The sequence below is a fragment of the Pavona decussata genome, unplaced genomic scaffold, assembly GCF_977016875.1.
Source record: "Pavona decussata unplaced genomic scaffold, jaPavDecu1.1 SCAFFOLD_207, whole genome shotgun sequence".
NCBI lineage: Eukaryota > Metazoa > Cnidaria > Anthozoa > Scleractinia > Agariciidae > Pavona > Pavona decussata.
Window position 1 is genome coordinate 1101578 of NW_028145612.1, and position 22908 is coordinate 1124485.

Below are 22908 nucleotides of genomic sequence, written 5' to 3' on the forward strand. Positions count from 1 at the left end.
CATGTCGTTCATTACTGAAATCGAGTTCGAAGTCTCTTGCGTTTTCTCGTCAAAATCATGCAATATCGTTGGTGTGTTGACCGATACATTTTCTCCCTTTCCTTGTCTGTAGCCTTTTCAATGCGTTTAGATACTGAGAAGCCGCGCGATAATTTAATATGCGAAACAGAAAAAGGTTGTAGCTAGCAGACAAGTAGCCTCCCACGCAGGAGGTAGGTAATACGAGTCCCCTATATGCGTTCGGTAGTGCAGAGACATTTTTCACCGCTAGCACAAGAAAAAAGAAACAGCCGTGCCGAGAACACGTGAAGAACGCGTGCAGAGTCATGATTATTTATTTATTTTTCATACCATGTTTATAACACCGAAGAGAAGTCATTACTCATTCAGTCTATTCAATTGACTCAGTAAATTCCCGACTGCCTGTCGGAGCCCACTTTCGCCTGCCAATCACTGCTTAGGGCAAAAGTTGTCACTTGTTTGCACGTGTACCCACGGTGTTGAAGGCTGGTTTTCACGGCGTATTTTGCCTGAATGTAACTCACGGCGATTCAACTATCTAGCGATTAAGTACAATTCAGACATTTGTACAGTCTGGTTTCCAAATGATTGCAGACGACCGTATAGAACGTTGTGCAATGCTATTTCCCCTCCGAAAACAATCCCCATCTTTAATTATCTCTGAAAAATGCGTGTTTGTTCACCAGGACTCGTCTTGAAAGTGAGGCTGCAATCCAGGCCACCCCGGATTTAATCGGCTCTTTACCCCGATTTTACTCGAACAAGTTTACTACATTTTACAAGGTTTTTTATTTTCTTTTGGTCTCTTTTGTATGACAAAACTGTCGTGGCAAGTTTTTCCTAGGCAAGATATCTGATGTTCAAGTTCCAGAGCAAACTTGGCAAAAGAAATTTGCTAGTGTAAAACCAGCCTCAACAAAAACTCGTTGATTCGGCAGAGCCATATTTGCCGCTTAAGGGATAGGCCTCGTCAAATTTGAACACGTAGAATTATAATCCCAGTTTGTGAGATTTTCCTTTTTCTTGGATCACGATATTAAGGAGCAGAGACTTGATTTGAATTTCGCCCAAAACGTCTGTTTAAGACGTAAAATTTCCTTCATTTAAAATCCTTTCCTCGATAACAAGCGTTTGAGCATTGCGCTTGCATCTGCTTATATCCATTCATTGAATGCATTCAATATCTTGTGAATAATAACCACATTATTTCTATAAAAATACATTACTGAAATGTTGAATGGTCATAATCTATTGCGGTTTGCGATATAAATCTTTGGAAGTCGAGTAAAAGAGCTCATCTTTTAAAAGTGGTATAAGTCTTGGCCTCAACACACTATCTTGCTTGTATTGCAACACGGAGTATGTACAAATGTGAAGTCTTTACCATATGAATCATTTGATTGAGGCAAAGATGAGGACTAAAATAGTGATTTAAGATAAATATCGCTGTATGTTAAGTGCAATTTATTCTTATACAATGCGACTTATCTAAATACCTAAAAAGTGTTATGAAGTCTGTGACATTGCAGAATTACCGGAAATGAAAAATATATTAGCACATAAAACTTGCGCCTTTGCGGTTCACAATTTCGTCAGGGAAGTAGGTCTTCCTTTTACAAGGAGGTCTGACATTTCAAAGCTTTTTCGCAATGTTACACTATAAATTCAAGCTTCTATAAGTCATTTACTACAACCATCAGGATCTTTCAGTTTGTTGTTTTCTCTTGTAAATTATGGTTAATGTTATCGAAACATCACTAGGATTACAAAATTTAAATAAGAAAGGAAAAACGAAGAAGATTCTGGTAGTTGTAGTAAAATAACGCCATTGTGAAAATCGCCTATTGGACCAGCTTATAAAGGAGTTAGATATCCAGTTTAAGCAATATTACCGGCCTTTCAAGTTTTTAAACCATCAATGTTTCACTAAAAATAAAGGCGTGCGTAAAAAAGTTCAAATGTCTTGGGCCCCCTTTGTCACAAAAGGTCCTCTAAAGTCCACAAGAGTTGCCCACTGGGTCCTCACGGGCCAATTTCTGGAAATAGCCCCTTGGCGTCCCTCTAACTTCGACCGACAATGTTGTTCCTGTTCAAGTCAAGAAACGTTAAAAGTTGGGCTTGGGTTAGTGTTATTGAGCCAACAAGGGAAAAGTACTATGGGTCTCGAGCTACAGCGTGAAGGTCGAGTTAACGGATTCTCTTTGTGTATTAAGGTCTATAAACATACAAATAAACCGAAGTTCTTTGTGATATTCTTTTTGTGTGAAATTAATCCAATACTTTAATTGCTTTGCTCCCCGTGGGTCAATCATGTTGCTATATTAGCTATATATATTTATGGTTTTATCCTTTCATTTACTTTCCCAGTCCCATATCAGTAATTAAACTGAATTATTCATATTATGGACTTTGAAGTTTGTTTAGGACCGTCAAGATTTATTCCGTTGTAAGCTTTCATTATGAAACCGACTTCCAGCCAAATGTGTCTTTTAGTAAACACTCAAGAGTCGATAATCCAGTATACGGAATATTTACACTGAAATGGGATTTGCGTTGTCAAGGCGATATAAATATAAACTAAGGTCGCCGGTGCGCTGTATATTGAACTGTCCGCGGCTCGCCGCCCTTTCAGATGACTTTAGAGTTCTAAAAGCAATTCATCAGTTACAATAAAACAATTGGCATTAGTTTGTATCACGCAAACTGCCTCTTAACACGCAAAGTGAGCATCGCGTTGCTGGAAAAAGAAACCAGTGTTGTGATCGCGTAAACATCGGATTACCGTGATCTTAAATGGTGGATCAACTCATCGAGGGACAGTTCCAGTCAAGTGTGTAGAAAATCAAATATTTACACAGCATCGCCATTTTCCTGGTGTAAGGAAGCTGGCAGTTTCTAACAACTTTCGCATGGATCGCAAGATGGAGAACTTTCCACTTTCAACGCAACGATCACCCCGCGAAACCCACGGCATCCCTGGAGCCGAACCAGTGCCAGATTGGAAAGAGGCAAAGGAACTTTGGGGAAAAGCGTGGGAATTTCACTGGATTGGTCTCGGTTTAGCATTCGGTGCGTTAGCTGTAACCTCTGTCGTTGCACTGGTACGATCAAACAAAAAGAGAAGATTAGGATGCAAGCCTTTTGTCTTGGCCATAAACTCTTTGTTGCTGATACTGGGCGTTACACGTGCGTTATACCTGTTCGTGGATCCCTACGAGTCGAGGCAAAATGGAATTAAGGTTCCAAGATGGATATCTCAGTTACTTTACAACATTGCTTTCCCCTGTTTGACGTCCGCCTTCACCTTGATCTTCCTGGTGTTTCTTGGAGTCGCTAAACTTCAACTTGTATCGAGGAGGCTACAGAAGGCAGGCTTTCTAATTGCTATTATAACCTTTCACTTCGCCGTTGTACTCTTTGCTGAAGTCAGTGGGATAATCGACCCGAATTTCGCGATCCCATTGATAATTTGCCACGTATACTTTATCGTATGGGGCCTGCTTCTCTCGGCAAGCTTTATTTACAGTGGACTCAGAGTAATTTATCGAGTACAGAAGATTAAGAAACATCTACAAGGACAACGGCAAACCAACATATCCAAGATTGCAAAAGTGACTCTTGTAACGAGTTGCTTAGGACTCGCTCTCGGCATTTTGCAGCTGTTTTCACTGATCAGTGTGTACCAGTTTTATGGCGATAATGTGGAGCGCCCTCGTCCATGGATGTGGTGGGCTTTTCAAACTTGTTCTCGCTTGATTGAACTCGCTATGGCCTGCACTATTGCTTACTGTATTATGCAACCTCAGGACAGGCATCGCCATAGTACTTGTAGATGTCGGTCGTCCACAATTCAGGAGAAAATGATCAGTGAGAAGCCGATTGAAGGCATGATTTGAGCGTTCACTCTCAGAGTGTGCAAACTGAATCAAAAATACCAGATTTTGTGAAAACGAAGTTATATTCACACCCTATTATATAGAATGACTTGCATTATTCGCATGAGACGATAGGCATAAGCTGTCGTTTTTCAATACTTTGCAGCTCAGAGAGTCGAATTGTATTACCTATACCGTATTGCGGAAAATTGTTGTAATCTCGAAAGTTTGAAGTCACGAAAAATCAAAGAAAAGTGTTCTTCAAATTGGCGAAGTTAGTGACGCGAAATATTGCCCTTTCCTGAAATTATCGATTCAAGTTGTCGCTCAATTTTCCGTCATAGGGTACGCTAAAAAAATGTCAATAAGAAATAGACTGGAAATAACAAGAACTATCTAAAAGTACACGTGAATGTTCTTAATTTTTCTAAATTTCTAGCCTGAAAACGTAATTAAAGATGTTAAAGTTGCGAACTTAACCTAGCATTTTGTTTGTATACCGCACAACTCGTGAAAATATACAGCGATGCTGCACACCGAAAGAAGTGGACAGACGTGATTACCAAATTACAGATATGGTCCGGTTGTTCGAAAGCCGGTTAACGCTAATCAAGGTTTTTATCTCACTCTTTTATAGTGGTTTTGAAAGCTTATTTTAAGCTAACGTTAAAGAAAAGTCTAAGCCAAAACCGATGGTCGAAAATTTTTCGAAGAATGTTTACTGGTTTGTCATTAAACTCAACTGATCAAAGTTCACGTTAATCCAGCATTAGCTTAGTCAAGCTTTGATGGTCACCAAATTACCATAACACGTACTTAGAAATTGGTCACTCTTACAGGTTCGTAAATAAATATTAATAAGTACAATGAGGAAGCAAAAATGTGACTGAGGAACATTTGATAGAATTGCCAAGTCATCTGATGCGAGTCCGAAAAACTTCCTTAGTCATTTTGTATGTTGTCACCTACAAAAATACTCCCACGTTTTTCTGGCCCGGGGAAGTAATTAAGAATATCAACATATTACATAAGTTTTGTAGCTTTGATTAAAGCGTCCGTGCGAATCAAGATACGTTTGGCTGATGAAAACGAAAAATATATATATACAAGACAAGAGCATCTCGGGCAAACAAGAACTTAGGCTTCCAAAACAATAGGTCAGTTATTAAGACAGTTCAGACGGTGTTTAACAAAACTACGCTCTAAGCCATTTTCAGTTTTGCCAACAATCATATCTAAACACTGTCTACTGCCGACGGTAACAAGGAGGCTTGCATCCCAAACTAGAAAACTATTTATCTACTTAAAATAAACCACTAATAAACAGATTTAGAGGCCCACTGATTGTCTTAAGCCGGGGCCTAAGTTAGACTCTGTTTAAATAACTTGGCCGGTGTATTTCCCTAGACAAGTGTACTAGCAATTTGTGAGGAATTTTTATGTACTGTTATTGGCCAGGGGCACCCAACGACAGTTTTCTCTCAGATCCTTTAAAACGCTATTTTAGGCTATCTGGAGTGCCTTTTAATCTCTGTAGGTTCATTTTAGGCTGCACTATAATATTTTTATCTGTTCGGTCATTCTAGGGGAACTTCGGTCGTTTCGAAACTGAACTAGGGCATTTTTGTCCATTTCCCGAAAACCGTAGGTCTTATTTCCTTTCCGAAAATCTTAGCTGACCTTTTTTCGGTACCCGAAAGGACATTTTTATCAATCTGAAAACACTAGACCTTAAATTTTCCATATCACGAAAGTTCGAGGTGAAAATTCCCCTCAGAAAATTGGAGGCCTTCCGAACAGATAATTTACCGAAACGATCCGTTGGGTGCCCCTGATAGGCTCCTTTAACCTCTAATATCAATTAACAAATTCTCCTTTTTTGTTCCCATACTTTCCTTATAAAAGTACTGGGAGGAAGTCATTAAACTATCACGAAAGTTCACTTCTGGTGATCATATCCTTAGTTCTCATGACTTCAGGGGTTGAATTAGCATTGATATTACAAGGAGAAATTTGATGCTGATCACTGTTAGGGCTTGAAGGGTTAAAAGAGTCAATGTCACCTATTTTTACCGTCAGTATGAATATATAATAGCCAGAACTCTACAAACTCCAACGGTACAGTCTGATGATCGCTTAGTGCGTGAAACTCGAGTAACTGTGTTACATTTTCTATCTTAAATTCATAATAGCCAGAACACATATTTGTTTCGATGAGAGGCTACGTTGCGTTTTGTTAACAGTTACCCTACTAGTGCACAGAAACTAGTATTAGTTATCTTTGGCTGCTTTTGTCAACTTGAAATAATTGGCTTCTGATTTTTTCAAGTTCTTCCAGTGTATTTTGGATAAATCGCTAAAAACTAATTAAAGTTTGTGTTTCTTCGGAGAAAGCACTAACTGCTCTATGTTACAAAAGAGGTTCTTAGTCAAATATTTGAGCAGTTTCTAACAAAGTGCAGCAAACTCTCCGTAACAGTGCCGCCCTCTTTTCAAGTGAGTGGTAGTCGCTCCTTACCATCAGTAAAAGAGCTCAGTCGTCAGTAATTTTAATACATGTTACTGATCAACACCCTTTCTTCGTTGCTCTGTCCGACGTCCTTTGTTATTCTTTTCTTTAGCGAAGAAACCCAACATGCCGGAACCAAGGAAATTTATCTCTTAGATCAGTTTTACTTTGCTGTTGTAATTGTTTACTTCCCTGCAAAATGGTAATAATTTTATTCACACATTCATTCATTCATTCATTCATTCATTCATTCATTCATTCATTCATTCATTCATTCATTCATTCATTCATTCATTCATTCATTCATTCATTCATTCATTCATTCATTCATTCATTCATTCATTCATTCATTCATTCATTCACTCACTCATTCATTCTTTTGTCCACTGATTGTTTACTATATAGTATTTATTTCATTACTTTTTGTATCTACCTTAGACTACGAGTAGTCCCCCATTTTTCCTCAGGGATAGAACGCGAGCGCGCGTGAAAATCACCCCACGCGAGAAAAGGGTTTTCTCTCTCCCCGCCGCGTGTCGCCTTTTCTCGCGTGGGGTGATTTTCACGCGCGCTCGCGTTTCGCTCGCCCTACTATCCCTGAGGAAAAATGGGGGACTACTCGTAGTCTATATCTACCTGGATGTTCTGGGCGGGTCCGCTCAAGTCATGTAAGTTAAAGTTGGCAAAACAATAACAAAAGGTTGCATAGTCTTTTTCCCCGTCCTCTTACTCCGGCCTTTCTCCTTTCTTCTCTCTTTGCATCATTCTAAACCTTCCTATGGCCATAGAACCCTTAATTCGGTGTTATTTCACGAAGAGCGGTCAATTTTTCAACGGCTACCTTTTCAAAAATTAGGTTAGAGATATCTTTTTATATTTCACAAGTAATGGAGAACAATCAGAATGCAACACTTGAAATGAAACAAACAAATTTTAAAATACTCGGATTTTATCAGCGGAAACGAGTGGCCTATTAGATATATTTAGCCGCCCACACGTCGCGAAACCACAAAGTTGGAGTGCAGACCGAATTTTCTAGAATATTCCCTTAAAGTTAACCACAGAGCGTCTTGCAGCGCTTGCAGTACTAGCTCTTCCTGAATTTTCGACCTTCAGTTTGATCGTTCACGTTAGAGTGGAATAAATATTGATACTGATACAGTCTGATCACGTTCTCGTAGTGTGTGCGTGTTCCGGTACATATCACACGCCGCGGTCAAAATATCTGCAATAGAGCTCTTTTAAAAGTGGGTGTTAATAAGCCACAGCCCAAGTGACCGCAAATGTTTCGCAAATAGTTAACTGAAACGAGAATGTAGCGCTTTCTAGTTCCGCTGCACGTCACAAAAGCCACCGGGGTAAAATATACGATACTGACAGCGAACAGGATGCGTTTCAGCTGCCTCCTTAAACATACGCAAACACTATCTTGCAGCTCTTCTAAAGATCATGAAAGCTCAGGGTTCCCAGACAGACACGCAAGACGTGCATAACTGGAACTATTTTTCGGGGGGAGAATTTTCTTCATTTTCAATTGCGGATCAAGTTGACCGGCCAAATAGGCTCTGAGAACTCATGATGAAATCATCAAAATCTCCTTTTGCTCTACTTCTATTTTTGTTGTCCACACTCATTGTAGTCTGACATTCCAGTTGAGGTAAAGAGATACTTGTGTCAGGTGTTTCAGTCCACGAAAAACCACTTAGTCCTTGCATTTGCACTAAGCTACTCAAAACTCGTTGTTAATATGGCTATGTGACGGCGATTTTCCAGTTGCCTTGACCACAATTTGCTACATCTTTGAAACTGCAATTGTTGTGTACATGAAATGGTGAAGTCGCTGACGTTTCGGGACAAACTATGAAAAGGCGTTTGTCATCAAACAGTAGGCAATACAAACAAACCACAATTATTTATCGGCGTCATAAATGACAAGAGGGGCGTTTCTCAAAACTCCCGGATCCGAGAGGTATTTTCAAATCTGTTTCTCTCGTTTGGGGGCAGTATTTTGCTTGCAAAATTTTTTTTTAGCTTTCAGAGGTTTTACAAATTCTAGTAATGAACATTGGGCACGTTAAATAGTTTTTTGGGGCCTCATATGTTTCTGAGAATTTTAAACGAACACTAGGGTACATTTTGTAAACCAATTGAGTACCCCCTTCACGTTTCAATTCTGTCAATTATGTAACGTCCGCAGGCGTATTACATTTTCCCGAAATCTGAACGTTACCGTGAACAAAAATAAAATTCCTCGCGCGTACAAAAGAGTTGTTAAGGTCGATTTTTTTTTCGGTTTGTTTGGTTTTCATTCGCTACACTGAAAGGTATCGGAATAAAATGGTTAAAATTTGTTTTGATTTTGTTTGTTTGTTTGTTTGTTTATTTGTTTTTGCTTAGTAGCTTTTAAGCTAGATAGTAATGAAGTATGTATTTTTGTGCGCTATCTATGACTGAGTTTACCACGGTCTCTTGAAAATCATAACAAAAATTTACTTGGTGCAACCGGGGGCTTTTGGGGAATTTGGCTCCGTGGCTGAGCTGGAGGTGTCCTGTTACCTTCCCGCGAGATCTTTTTTACACCAAGTGGAACAGATCGTCTTTAAGCGCTAGTGTTTATTGCAGATCTTGACTCATTCTGTTACAGGTAGAACTCAAAAATTTTTACTTTATTACATTTGTCACTTGAGCCCCACAGCCAATAGTATTTCGACAACTCAATTTCACTTGCGTAAGCTTAGCAAATGAAGGAAATCCTAAAGATATTACTTTTTGCGCCTTTTAACAAGCTGAAGCTCGTTTCTTTTTCTAAAGAACAGCAGGTGTTCAACATCTACGTGATTTACTTGACGGTTTCAAAGGCTGCGAAATTTCCTATTTAAACTGAGTGAGATCTACCTTTACTGAAAAATGTCCCGTAACATTGTCGTGTCGAAATACAGCTCATGACAGCTTTTCATTTAGTCTTTACTGCTTTTACTCCTGCTGTCATCCACTTGCTGTGAATCTGAAAGTGTTAAACTGTTAACGAAGATAATTAGTGCAGGAAAATTTCATCACGATATTAAACTGAAGGTACTGTTATTTGCAACCCATACTACTTTAATTTAATGCCAATCTTCTGTGCTTGATTTTCTCACACCAAATAATGAAAAACCTTTGGTTTTGTTCTGCCGTAATTCAACTCAAAGATTGCTCACCAGGCTTTTCTAAAACATGTATAGAAAATTCGGATAAGTATTTGGCCTCACAGCAGGAAATAGCGAGAAAAACTAATTACAGTCAGTTTGCGGTCTTACTAATTATCGGATTATGTCACAGTTTCCTAAAAAGCCTTTGACAATCATAGACAGAACAGGTATTAGGTATTGCATGTAAATGAATGTAATGAATGATAGTTGTTATTGAGCATTGTAGAGTTGCCTTCTGTTTCTACGCCAGAACTCAAAATGATCACCATATCACACGCTATCAAGCAAAGTTCCACGCAGTCTATTAGATTATTTCCACCGAGAATATAAGATTGTTACCACCTTTTTGGTGATCGTGAGAGAAGGATCTCAACAAGTTTGCACCGTAATTGATTCTAACCGCTATACCCAAAGGCTTGATTCACAAGACAGTTCTCCTCGATAGGTAATTTTGTTTTTCCAGCCAGTGTCTCTTGGCTTAAAGTTTCTGGATCCGTATAGATGGCAGGCAATTCAGTACTCTCCATCATGAACGAGCACTATTTTAATTTCTCTCAGTCGTAGAGGAAAGCGACCAAGTCAACCTTCGGTAAGGCCTTACCAGCTGCCGTTACAAACAAGCGTTCTTGGTTTTTAACATACTGTTTCCAGAATCTGTGATTTTCTTCTGTAAAGTAGTTTTAATACAGAAGTGTATCAAAAAGTGACACATTTCCGCGGTTTACCATCAACTCAAACAACTTCTCAAAAGAAAGAAGGGCGACTCAAGGTACGAATTTCCAGCTGTCTACAGAACGATATAACATTGTCGATAACGACAACTAAAGCTTCTTTGTGCCGCGCGTGATTTCCTCTTCGAATTTTTTCCCAGCATAATTAGCCAATCATGGACTTTTGGATCTCTTCTGTGTAGATATATAGTGTACATTTGATAATGAAAAACCTTGGGAACTTGTCAAGATATTTGATTTGTGTGACCCGTTGTATTGTGCGTATCAATACCGCTTTCTTACTTTGACGATTAATTTGTGCATCGTACACACGACAAATTGCAGCAAAGAAAAGGATTAACCTAGCAACCATCAAAGTTACTCAGTCAGTTCCATGTAAAGTGGTGCTTATCGGAAATACGCGTTGATTTGACTGTAATCCATAGAGTTTCCCCAAAGCTACTAACTACGATGCCATACTCTCCAGATGCCGAGCCAGGTCCATACTGGCCTGTAGCAAAACAGCTTTGGGGAATAGCTTGGGAGTTCCACTGGGCTGGATTTGGTGTCCTTTTCGGTATTTTAGCAGTGCGCTCTTTCGTTACTCTAGCAAAAGTCAACAAAAGGCAAGGATTTGGTCGAAAGCCCTTGTTTATAGCCATAAATACTTTGCTCTTGACGCTAGGTATAACGAGAGCGTTGTACTTGTTTTTGGATCCTTACTCATCCGGAGACAATGGTGTTAAAATTCCGGATTGGTTGACGAAGCTACTATTCGGCATCGCATTTCCTTGTTTAACGTCTACGTTTTGTTTGATCCATTTGGCTTTTCTTGAAATCGCCAAGATCCAAATTGGATCTAAGAAGCTGCAAAACGTACGCTTTTTAACCGCTGTCATAACAACTCACTTTGTTGTCGTCGTAACTGCGGAAACAACAACTGCCATTAAACCAAACTTTACGCCATTGCTTATCGTGTGCCAGTCGCTGTTCATCCTTTGGGGATTTCTTTTGTCGGTGAGCTTTATTTACAGTGGTTTAAAAGTCATTCGTGGCGCTAGCAGATTACAGAAGCAACTGGACACTATCGAATCCAGAAAACATGCTGTAAAGTCCAGTGGACGGAGACGAAATCCAAGGACGTGTAAGGTTGCTAAAGTCACTTTCGCGACAAGTATTTTAGGATTTGTTTGCTGTGGACTTCAGATTTATTCAATGTTTGGTGTTTACAGCCTGTATAGCAAAGCTGTTAATCCGTCTCCCTGGCCGTGGTGGGTGTTTCAGACTTGTTTTCGATTGGTTGAATTCTCTATGGCTTGTACGATAGCCTACAGTGTTATGCAACCTCCAGAGCCGCAAAACAATAGCAATGAAAACAGGGGATAAATCCAGTCCACCTACAAGAACATGATGAAATTAAAGTCTTTCGCTTTAACGGCTTTCGTATACGTAACAGAAAACATCCAGATATTAAAAATAGTTTCCGTTCACTAAAATTCCCGTTTTAAAGAACATTTTGCTAATATTTTTCGGCAGACCTCTACAAAAAAGTGTCCTTTAGATTTTCAAAGTGTTATTCAAAATAGAAAGCACAGTCCCTTTAAGTTGAACAGCCTTGTAGAGAGTGAATGCTTGTAATATGGTAAATGTAAATGTTATGCGCCGATCAATTCCAGACTTCAACATACCCCTCCCGGACACCCCACCAGCCCCGGGCATTTAAAATTTTGAAAAGCGGCTTGTTCAAACTAAATTCCCGCCCCGCAGGACCAAAACCTGTTCAAATGCCCATCCCTTACGCCGAATTTGACGATCAGATGCCCCTTCCCAAGAACAAGGTGGGAAAGGCGTTCAAGCTGAGACAAAGAATGAAGAATTTACCTCATGTGCTCACGTTCTCCACCAAACCTTGAATTTGGTCATTTCACGTTGTTGTTTGGTCGAGTACGGCAAAGAAATGTGCCAAAATTTATAACGCATATGCAGGGGCGAGCCTTTGTTTTTCTGTTCTATTGTTTTGTGACGTTCTCGTTGTCGTCCATCGGTGTGGGCGGCAATAACTTTGCATAGATTTAAATCCTGTTTACGTTGAACCCTGTTTCATTTCATAGATCACTTTCTTTATTGACATGTTATAGTATGCTTGTACGCGCTTTGTTTCCAACACGAGTTCGTTGGCCTTGAAATATTTCATATGTTATACATAAGAACCATATTCGTCAAATTTCAGTTTCCACCATATTCAACATCAAAGACACTAATAAACCCCGTTGAAATTAAAAGTGAGAAAATGATGCTTTTTGTTCCGTTCTCAACGCTGCATGAAATCTTCCAAATGACCTCCAAATTTGCCCTCGGAATTCCTTTTTTTGTTTATTTGTTTATTCATTTATTTTGCATTTCGTTTTGAAAAAAAAAACACTGGCTAAAAAGATGGCTATATTTTTTGCAATAAGAGCATGTTGTTTTCATCACAAGAACCTTTTTGAGTACGTATAAATTTGGCAGAATTTGGTAGAATATTCTTGCGCCGAATTAATTAAAAGCCATTCGTTTTAAAGGTAATGAACGCAGTGAAACAAATTTAAATCATTACCATATATATGTACAGATCAGTGTCGGACGCAACTGGTCAACACGTTATCACCAGTGCTTACTTACTGCGCAATGATTAAATTTTAGTGTTGTATAGTATTTTTTGGAATACTGGTCATTTTTAAATGATTTCAGAGATTATTCTCAAGTTTTAATTCAGCCTGCGACTTCTCCTTATCAGAAGGTCTACAGCCTCCTTTGTGAATACAACACTTTTAGAGGTCAATGATTTACGAGTAAAATTTCGTCTTTTGTTTTCTGTAATTGTGTGGGTACTTTAACGGTTATCAAATGTTCTCTGTGTGTACCAAAGGCAAACAAAGCAAATTGTAAAATATTGCTAGCCCTATTTATTGTTCACTTTTGTTTTCCAGTTCTCCATATATGTATGTAATAAAAGTTTCTCTCCATAAATCAATTTTGGGGGACTTCAATTTTCGAATTTTCTCTCCTGCTATGTTTGAAAGCATCAAAAAGTTGCCAAAACATATTAATGGTTTAGTTTCCATCGGAAACTTAATTTAAGCCAGCAATTAAGGAATAGTGACAAATTTATTATGAGTTTCTGCAGAGCTTAATCATTATGATAATATACCAGTCACTAGAACTGTCGTGTACTATTTGCATTTAAATGGAGGTATTTTAGTGAAAACGTCAGTAATCTTGCAAATCAGTCTAATAGGTGCGTTATTGATCCCTCTTGAGAGCACCAAACATACCAAATAATCGCGTAGTGCACGACATCGAACAACACTGCATGTTGGTGACAGAATGGTCCAGATTCAAAGGTAAGTTCACATCTAAACTTTCGACTCAACGGTCTAATCTGCTTGAAATCGAACGCCGCGGGCAATTCTCGAGTGTGGCATACGATCGCTTAATTGTTTTTTGGTTATTTACGATCCGTGTTCCAGAAGTTCTTGGTTTGTAAGGAGTTTCATTTAAAGGCTTTTACGTCTACTCAACCAATACAAGACGGGCACTTAACTGAGGTGCCATCAAAAACAACATTAAACCGTTATTTGTCTGGACTAGAGCATCAACAGCAACATTAAAAGCTATTAAAGGCTTGAGCAGCCGGCCGTTGATTGTTTGAACTCGAGGTCAATAAAAAGCCGTACGGGATCTTTAAAAGGTCGACCTACGCAACTACTTACGCAAGTACTAACCCGAAACACGTACTACCAGCAAGCACTAACCCGAAAACACGTTTACAGCTGTGCTTCGAAACAAAGGGACTCGACTGAAGTTGTGTATTGCAGATGAACTCAGTGAACAGTGTGGATATATAACAGTAAGCTTTATTCGTTCTCCGTTACACTACAGCCTCAAATCTTTCGTACAATTAACTCTGAGTAGGGACCTACTACGCAGTTCTCTACACATTTCATACCACGACAACTTGAGCAGCTGAGAAGACATTGTCATTTCAGTTCCCGTTTGCATGAGTCAACATTGATGAATATCCTTCATCTGTAAATAAAAACTGTTTTTTGATGTTAACAAGTTGGGCGCCGGTGGAAAACAGCAAATAGCAGCAAATAAAACCATCGAAGGCCAACGATTTATTCAGCAACGGTCTCAAAAACACTTGTTGTTAAATAATCAAGGACAGTCGTACTTGTCAACAGCAACTATTTTTATTGTCTTTCTGAAATCTGAACAAGATCTTCCCACGTTTACTTTGGATTTACGAACTATGTTGAACTCGCACCCAACTGAATCCTCGCCCTCACAGCTCACTGCCCTCCCGGATGCAGAACCAGGACCTGATTGGCCCGTGGCAAAACAGCTTTGGGGAATCGCTTGGGAGTTCCACTGGGTTGGGTTTGGTGTACTCTTCAGCGCTTTAGCAGTGCGCACTTTCGTAGCGCTAGCGCAGGTCAAAACCAAACGTGGATTTGGTCGAAAGCCCTTATTTATCGCCATAAATGCTCTGCTTTTGGTGTTGGGAACAACGCGAGCACTGTACTTATTTTTAGATCCTTACTCATCGAGAGACAATGGTGTTCAAAGCCCGGGGTGGCTGGCGAAGTTACTCTTTGGCATAACCTTTCCTTGTTTAACGTCTTCGTTTTGTTTGATCCACTTGGCTTTCCTTGAAGTCACTAAATTCCAACTTGGATCCAAAAGGCTTCAAAGCGTACGCTTTTTGAGCGGCGTCATTGTCACTCACTTTGTTGTTGTCATAACCGCAGAAACAACAACGGCTATCAAGCCAAAGTACGCGCCATTGCTGATCGTATGCCAGTCGTTTTTCATCATCTGGGGATTTGTTCTGTCGACCAGCTTCATATACAGCGGTTTGAAAGTCATTCGCCGCGCTAACAGAGTGCAGAAACAACTCAACACAATCGAGCTTGGAAAAGCCGCTGGAAATGTCGGTGGAAAGCGAAGAAAAACGAGAACATCGAAGGTCGCCAAAATCACTTTCGTGACAAGTGTTTTGGGATTTGTTTGCTGTGGACTGCAGATTTATTCAATGTTTAGTGTTTACAGCTTGTATAGCAAAGCTGTTAATCCGTCTCCCTGGCCGTGGTGGGTGTTTCAGACTTGTTTTCGACTGGTTGAATTCTCCATGGCTTGTACAATAGCCTACAGTGTTACGCAACCTTCGACGGAGCAGCAAATTAAAACAACGGCAGCGACGGCAGAGGATAAATTCACTTCCGGTGTATTGAAATGTCAGTCTTAAAGGGAGTCCGTAGTTAAAACTGAAGACACAAGAGCTTAAAACTTAATGTAGCCGAGGTTTGATTAGCCTCCACAGGCAGATGCGGCCTCAATCAGTGTTGCCCATTTGGTTTCAGCAACAACCGACTGAACCGGTTGGTAGTTGTAACGATTTCTGGTTAGATCCCTACTAGCCAGTCGATTAATTTAAATTAATATTTGCTCAAAAAGTGAAGAAATTTGCGTCAGTATATAATAGTCTAATTTAGGTGGTTACTTCAACAGTTTTCAGAAAGATAGCTACAAAAGGGGGTCATTCTGTGACTTCATAATCAGTTTATTTATTTATTTATTTATTTCCATCCCGTGAGTGAGTTAGTTGAATCTAGTTTCAACATTCCATGCTTTTCAGGCGTGTGACACTGTGTTTACCAATTGTTGAATTCGGTGAGCTGTGTTCAGCAACGCGTTGATGTAGATGTCTCGTGGTGTACCGAGGTGTAACCATCACTGCGAGTTGTTGCTGCTAAATCATTCCACTGTGACCACGGAACACCACATTTTAGAGCAGTAAATGGTATTTTCTGTCCGTCTCTCAATTAAATTGTGGCAGAATCATCTAAAACGCGCTTTGCCTGTATAGAAAGTAAACATTTCTTTCAATTCAGGGTCATTTCTCCAAAATTTGATTCCGGGCATGCGCTCAATTGCAAAATTTGAGGTATGTTTTGAACGAGAAGAAGTGGTCCATAGGAAAGCCATGTTTTTCACTGCCGCGTAAATTTTGCTTGCCTACGAGCGTAGATTTCGGGCGAACATAGAATATTAAGTGATGTACAAACAACTTGCGTAATCGGAAAAAGTTGAGCGTTGCTGTTGCGTCTGCGACATAAGCCGAATATACACTGATTCTATATTTTGTTTATGCCCGTAAATTCACGCCCAAAGCCAGCGAAATTTAAGTCCATCCTCACAAAAAAGTTTTAATCCTCCTTAACCGTGGCCTGATTTATGCGATACTTCAGTCTCAGCAATTTGTAAGATCTCATACAACTGTTTCGGTTCTCAAAATTCGATTGCGTCACATAATGTCAGTCCTTTGTGGGCGAAAAGGGGGGGGGGGGGGGGGCACAGGAGTGAATCAAATGACTCCAACCCATGTGCAATCAGACTTCACCTGCGCTAAGTTAGTTACATAACATACGACTTTAAAAAAATGTCACCTTCGAAGTGTCACTCATTGTTACCAACATTGAAACGTCCCGGTAATTTTTTTCATTTTACTGTCTCAACAAGCCTAATTTCGCACTAATATCCTGTTTAATTAGTAAACTAATTCTCCCTACAATTTGCTTACCCCATTCTTATTAAGGCACGTTAATTTCAAATACCTTTTTTCATTCCATTCTTTATTTGCCATAAAGAAAACAAAAACTAGCGCCGGTATAAGCATAAATTTTCAGCTGTAAGAAAAATAGCCCGGCGAGTACCATGAAATCAGTGGAGTATTTCTAACCAGTAAAAAAAGTTTTCTTCTTTTCCGCCATTGTAAGACATAATACAAGGAAGACAGGTGAAAAGGCTTTGTGAGGCACTTCACAGCATAATATAAATAATACAGCATGTGAAACTGAAAGATTTGTAATTGTCTGGGAGTGTTGTCTGTAATATTTAACGGGGTAAAAATAACAGACGCATTCAAGGGACATCTTAGTCTTGCTACAAGTCGACTTCTTGTGGCGCTGAAAACGGACTTTTCATGTCGGAAAGACTACCGACATTTCAAATGTCCCATTTGTCTTTTGGTGAATCTGTCAACATTGCCGGTTTAGTTTTGCGTGATGACAGCGGAAAGTCGGATGTTGTTTGCGTTGAACTTTTCAAACAATATTATGCTATTTATTGAATAGCTGCATCACATTGGTCAATTCCGTCTTCAGTTTGCGATTGATATTCATCGAACTCCGCAACAAACTGCAGCGAAACAGACGATTGACGTGAAGTAATTGCTTTTTTGGCCAAGGATACGACTGAGGTTCCCCAAATCATGTTTCTTTATGAATTGTCCTTTAGAATGGTTGTGTAAATTTCCACCACGATGTGCTGAGCTGTTTAAACTAGCAGGTGGGCAGGTTTACATGGTTTACGCTGAGCTAACAACTAAGAAAGACATTTCCTCACCCTTGGGTTGCTTCTACAATGTCAAGCCCTCCATCGACAATACCCTCGAGTGAACCAGATATACCTTTGGCTTCAGATGCCGAGCCGGGACCATTCTGGCCACACGCAAAACAGCTTTGGGGAATCGCTTGGGAGTTCCACTGGGCTGGATTTGGTGTCCTTTTCAGCATTTTAGCAGTGCGCTCTTTACTCGTTCTAGTGAAAGTCAAAAACAGGCAAGGATTTGGTCGAAAGCCCTTGTTTATGGCCATAAATGCTTTGCTCTTGACGTTAGGCACAACCAGAGCATTGTTCTTGTTCCTAGATCCTTACTCAGCCGGAGGCAATGGTGTTAAAATCCCGAGTATACTTGGGAACTTGCTGTTTGGCATCGCCTTTCCTTGTTTAACATCGGCGTTTTTCCTGATCCATTTGGCCTTCCTTGAAGTCGCCAAGATCCAAACTGGACCCAAAAAGATCCAGAACGTGCGCTTCGTGGTCGGTGTCATTACAACTCACTTTGTTCTGGAAATAACGGCTGGAGTCTTGGCAGTCATTTTCAAACGATATTCCTCGGCGATGCTGATCACGTGCCGCTCGTTTTTCATAATTTTGGGATCTCTTCTGTCAGCAAGTTTTGTCTACAGCGGTTTGAAAGTAATCCGCCGAGCTGGCAAAGTACAGAGTCGACTCGAGGCGACCGAACTTGGAGAACCCACCGCAAAGGCGAGTGGAAGGCGACGAAATTTAAGGATTTGTAAGGTAGCAAAAGTGACCTTCGCGACAAGTATTTTGGGATTGATTTGTTGTGCACTGCAACTTTATGCAAGATTCGGTGTTTATGGAGCGAGTAGCTTTCGCAAAACTGTAAATCCGTCTCCCTGGCCGTGGTGGGCATTTCAGACTTGTTTCCGATTGGTTGAATTCTGCATGGCTTGTACAATAGCCTACAGTGTTATGCAGCGTTCGGAGCCGCAAAACAGCAACAACAATGACAACAAATAATGGATATTCACTTAGGTTTCACAACGTTAAAACAATTCCTTTGGTAGCGAGATGTTAGGGTAGCCAGCTGAATATAGAAGACTAAAAATAACTTAAATTTGTTTAACGGATCTTAAATTAAAACAAACAATGGCAATGGAGTTCAGCGCAGCGCACATTGTAAAAATATTTTTTCGCATATTTATGTAAACCTAGTTAAAAACTGAAAGAGTGGTATCAACAGTAGGCTTAAGCATGAAGAATGAAACTTTATTTACCCTCGGATCTGATTGAGGCTGTTTAGGCCTCTAGCAAAATACATACTAATGTGCCGAGAAAGAAATAAATAATATGTACATATATGTACATAATTAAGTGACAGAGTTATCCGAAAGATGAAATTTTTCAAACTTCTTGTCTAAATAATTTGATATTAGTCATCGACCTAAACTCGTCAGAGAAAGAGTTCCAAGCTTTGGAAGCAGTATTCACTGTGAATTTCAATCCACATTGTAAAAAAAGTGTCCTTAGAGTGGATTTTTCTATAGATTCATCATTATTATCATCATCATCATCATCATCATCATCATCATCATCATCATCATCATCATTATTATAGAGGGCAGGTGCTTACTTGTAAGGCTAACATTCCTAAGCCATAGCTTTTATTTTAGGTTTGGCCAATAAGCTTAAAAAGTCGCCTGCTTTGTAAGTAACTTTGGAGCTTGGATTATTAAAATACGCCCTTTTAGAGAGAAAACGAAAGGTGATCGATGGAGAGGCAATATTCTGAAGAGATAGGTTTAATTTTATATGGGACAAATAGGGCTTAACAAGTTGTATCATGCCGGAGTCATGACGGTTTGAAATAGGGTATATTTATAGCTTTGATATTTAAATGCGGTGGACGTAACTGATTAGACAACTTTGTTTTTCTCTAGCCTGACTTTGAAGGACAGAGATGTCGGAAAAGATTACTATGGCAATTGCTCAACAGCACGTACTGTGCTTTGCTAGTGCCAGTCAAAATGACAATTAGTTTGTGAGTAAATTAGGAGCTTGAATTATAAAAATACACCTTTTTAGAGAGAGAAGGCAGGTGATTCACGGAGGGGCAATATTCTGAAGAGATAGGTTTAATTTTATGTGGGACAAATAAGCTTAACAAGTTGTATCATGCCGGACTCATGACAGTTTGCAAGAGGGTAAGTTTATAGCTTTGATATTTAAATACAGTAATTGGCTAGAGAAATTTATTTTCCTCTAGTCTCACTTTAAATGGCAGAGATGTCAGAAAAGATTTACCAGTAGCAGTCACACAACAGCCTACACTGTGTTCTACTAGTGTCAGTCATATTTACAAACCAAACGGCTAAGAAAACCAGAGCTTGCCAAAACACGTCCATACAAAATAAAAATCATGAAAAGATGCTTCGCTGTGATTTGAACTTTGCCATAGTTTCTAATGTAATAATTTTATTCAGTCATTGTAACGGCACTTTCTCGGCGCCATTTCACGAGATCAGGGAATGGTTTATAAAAATCAAGACGAAACAATTCCTCACTAGCTAAAGAAACTTACCCTATTGCATAATTGCTTGGATGTGTGAAAACAAATGTAATAAAGTGTTTAAAAGTTTCCATTTATTCTTTTGTTTTTAAACATATTTATCCACTCTGCAGTAACAACCGTGTCTATTTTTTTTCTCATGGGGACATCGCATGTCCACTTTAGAGACCGTTGGATTGGAAATCATTTCAGTTCGGAATCATTTGTGGTTTTCTAGTGCTATGAATTGTATGTAAATTCCTGTTTATACGTATAAATATGCGTTTTAACTTTAAAACAATTCGTTTAAGTTTCTCAAGTTAGTGAGCCTTAAAAAGCATCAAATATTGTCGCCTGTGCGCGATTGTTCAAACTGTTTCACGTGATGCAAAAATACCGTGACAATAAATTAGGACATACCTGATGATACTGCTGAAGTGAACCCCCCCCCCCCCTCCCATCTCTCCCCGCCTAGCTTTGATGGAAGGCTTTGTTTGAAAACCCGGCCTCTACATGGAAGATGGAAGAGTGTTTTACTGTTGTAGTACTGAGCCTGAAAGGAGGACACTAACCAAGTTGGCGAAAAGCTGTGCTGGAAAACAGTCAACAACAAACGCGCGTCTTAAACGAAAATATTCGAACTTTAAATAAAGCGATACACTTTATTTGCTCCGGGGGCAAATTGTGTGTATCTCAGAACAGATAATGTTCGCAAACAATTACTCGAGGGTCTTTCCGCAGTTAAAAAGGAATTGTTTATTACTACTTTGTTAGTTAATTGGAAAAATTTCATCCATAGTTTTTAAAAGAGTGGGCAAGGTGTTTTATACCTGGGCAAAAATGGCTCAGACCTTATTTACACATATTCAATTTTTAAATTATATTCCACCTGCGAACGAAAATCTTAAAATGTTTAGGTGTGTTGCCGGTTCTCTCGTAATGACGAAAAACTAAGGTATAGCGGGAGATAAAAAACCTTGCCATGTGTTTATTCCTTGTTGATAATTCTTACCCGCCTCTGAGAAATTCTTTTTGCTTGTCTTAAAACGTATATAGGTCCTGTTTTTCGTCATTCACGGCAAATGCAAATGTGACCCAACAAGGACAGGTGAAAGCGCACGAGACTCAGGCAATATATAGCTACGTAACCATTGATAAATAAAACAGTGTGTTTAAAAAAAATATGATTTTTATTTTTCGTGAGGTGTCGCTCGTGATGTTCAACAGGGGGAAAGCAACGGATCCGTTCGGAGGACCTTCCAAACATAATTTTTTTGTCATGTAATGATGCGTCTCCGATGATGTAATTGTGCGTAAGGAGACGGGGGCCCCAACATGCTGGACACAATTTTGTATTGGACCTTTTCAAAGAGTGTTACGCTATTCATTTCAATAGTTGCGTCAGCTTAAGGATCTATACACTGATAAATGATCTTCTTCTTCGAATGTTACTTGTCAGATTCTCTGCAAACAGCAGAAAAGCAAACGTTAGAAGCAAGGCAAGAGCGAGGTTGGCTAAAAATCCGTTCTGACACCAGAAGACTTTCTCTGAAAAAAAGGTATCCCACAATTCCAGTGCGGAACTTCGCTACAAGACAAATTCTTCAAACCCGCGGTTGGGAAAGTTTACAATTTTGTGCTACGTTAATTATTGACAGGCATTCTACCCGAATTAATTGCTGAATAGCTAGCCGAATATCTTCTTATTGACTGAGTAGCGCGAGGTCCGCATTCCATGACCTTGGACCTTGGGCCTGTCCGGCCCGACCTAACTCGGTCAATGAGTATTTTATCGCATGTGCAATTTAAGATTGCTCGTAATTGGCACAGAAGGTACAATCATGGTAACAAGCTCTGAATAACGCTCTGAAGTAAAATTCCTCATTGTATAGTTTTAAGTCAAAATTTAGATCAGTTACACGCGAAAAAATTAATTTTCCAAATTGTCTTGCGCTGAGCCTTTGCTCTCTCTGATGCGTACGGCCCCCATACAACGAGTTTCTCAATAGCTTTGCAATGAAATAGCACGCGAGGCCGCGGCAGCGATCATATGATATGGCATGTTGCTTGAAATCGTGAAAAAAAAGTGTGAGAATTAAAAACTTCTCATTATTTTTCTTTCATTTGACAATACCAGTTCTGTTTTCTTATGATGTCATTTACGATCCATGCTTTCCGGGCACGGTCGGATGGGGTATGGTTTACGTTGTTCGGAGAGCATTACGGGATGCCTCCACAATCTAAAGGCCTGTTCACTGACACCAGCGGTCATTGCAGTACTTTTATTCCGGTTTTTGATTCTTTTATTTCGGTTTATCTCTTGTAAACTATTAGCGATTTGTAGCGATTTCACGGCGATTTGATTGTAAGAAAAGAAGCGCATGCATAGGCGATGTAATTATAAAACATGTTAAAGGCTCTTTAGAATCCTTCGATGAACTAACTTTTTGCTTTCTATCCAAATAAAATTCATTTATCGAGTTGATTTTCGTTACAGCAATAGACTCGTCATGAAATTTCCTTGGGATTCATTTCACCAAACATCTTTTTTAGGGCCCGGTAAATATTTTTACAAATCCGTTTTCTATTCAATGGTTGTTGGTTTCAGTACAAGCTTGTTCAAAAAAGGCTGCTCCATAAAATT

The 22908-nt window shown here is 39.5% G+C and overlaps 4 protein-coding genes across 4 annotated transcripts; all 4 read left to right on the plus strand.

Moving 5' to 3' along the window:
* The first annotated feature begins 118 nt into the window (after positions 1-118).
* On the plus strand, positions 119-5345 carry LOC146460799 (proline-rich transmembrane protein 4-like). Its single transcript, XM_085087704.1, has one exon. The coding sequence runs from the start codon at positions 2931-2933 to the stop codon at positions 3915-3917; it is 987 nt and encodes a 328-aa protein (XP_084943830.1). The 5' UTR covers positions 119-2930; the 3' UTR covers positions 3918-5345.
* A 3909-nt stretch (positions 5346-9254) lies between these two features.
* LOC146460800 (proline-rich transmembrane protein 4-like) lies at positions 9255-12120 on the plus strand. Its single transcript, XM_085087669.1, has one exon. It carries the CDS (start codon positions 10775-10777, stop codon positions 11687-11689), a length of 915 nt encoding a protein of 304 aa, XP_084943795.1. The 5' UTR covers positions 9255-10774; the 3' UTR covers positions 11690-12120.
* A 1987-nt stretch (positions 12121-14107) lies between these two features.
* LOC146460801 (proline-rich transmembrane protein 4-like) lies at positions 14108-15924 on the plus strand. The gene has a single exon (XM_085087612.1). The coding sequence runs from the start codon at positions 14598-14600 to the stop codon at positions 15591-15593; it is 996 nt and encodes a 331-aa protein (XP_084943738.1). The 5' UTR covers positions 14108-14597; the 3' UTR covers positions 15594-15924.
* Positions 15925-16453: 529 nt separating this feature from the next.
* LOC146460802 (proline-rich transmembrane protein 4-like) lies at positions 16454-19188 on the plus strand. The gene has a single exon (XM_085087613.1). It carries the CDS (start codon positions 17771-17773, stop codon positions 18734-18736), a length of 966 nt encoding a protein of 321 aa, XP_084943739.1. The 5' UTR covers positions 16454-17770; the 3' UTR covers positions 18737-19188.
* The last annotated feature ends 3720 nt before the right edge of the window (positions 19189-22908 follow it).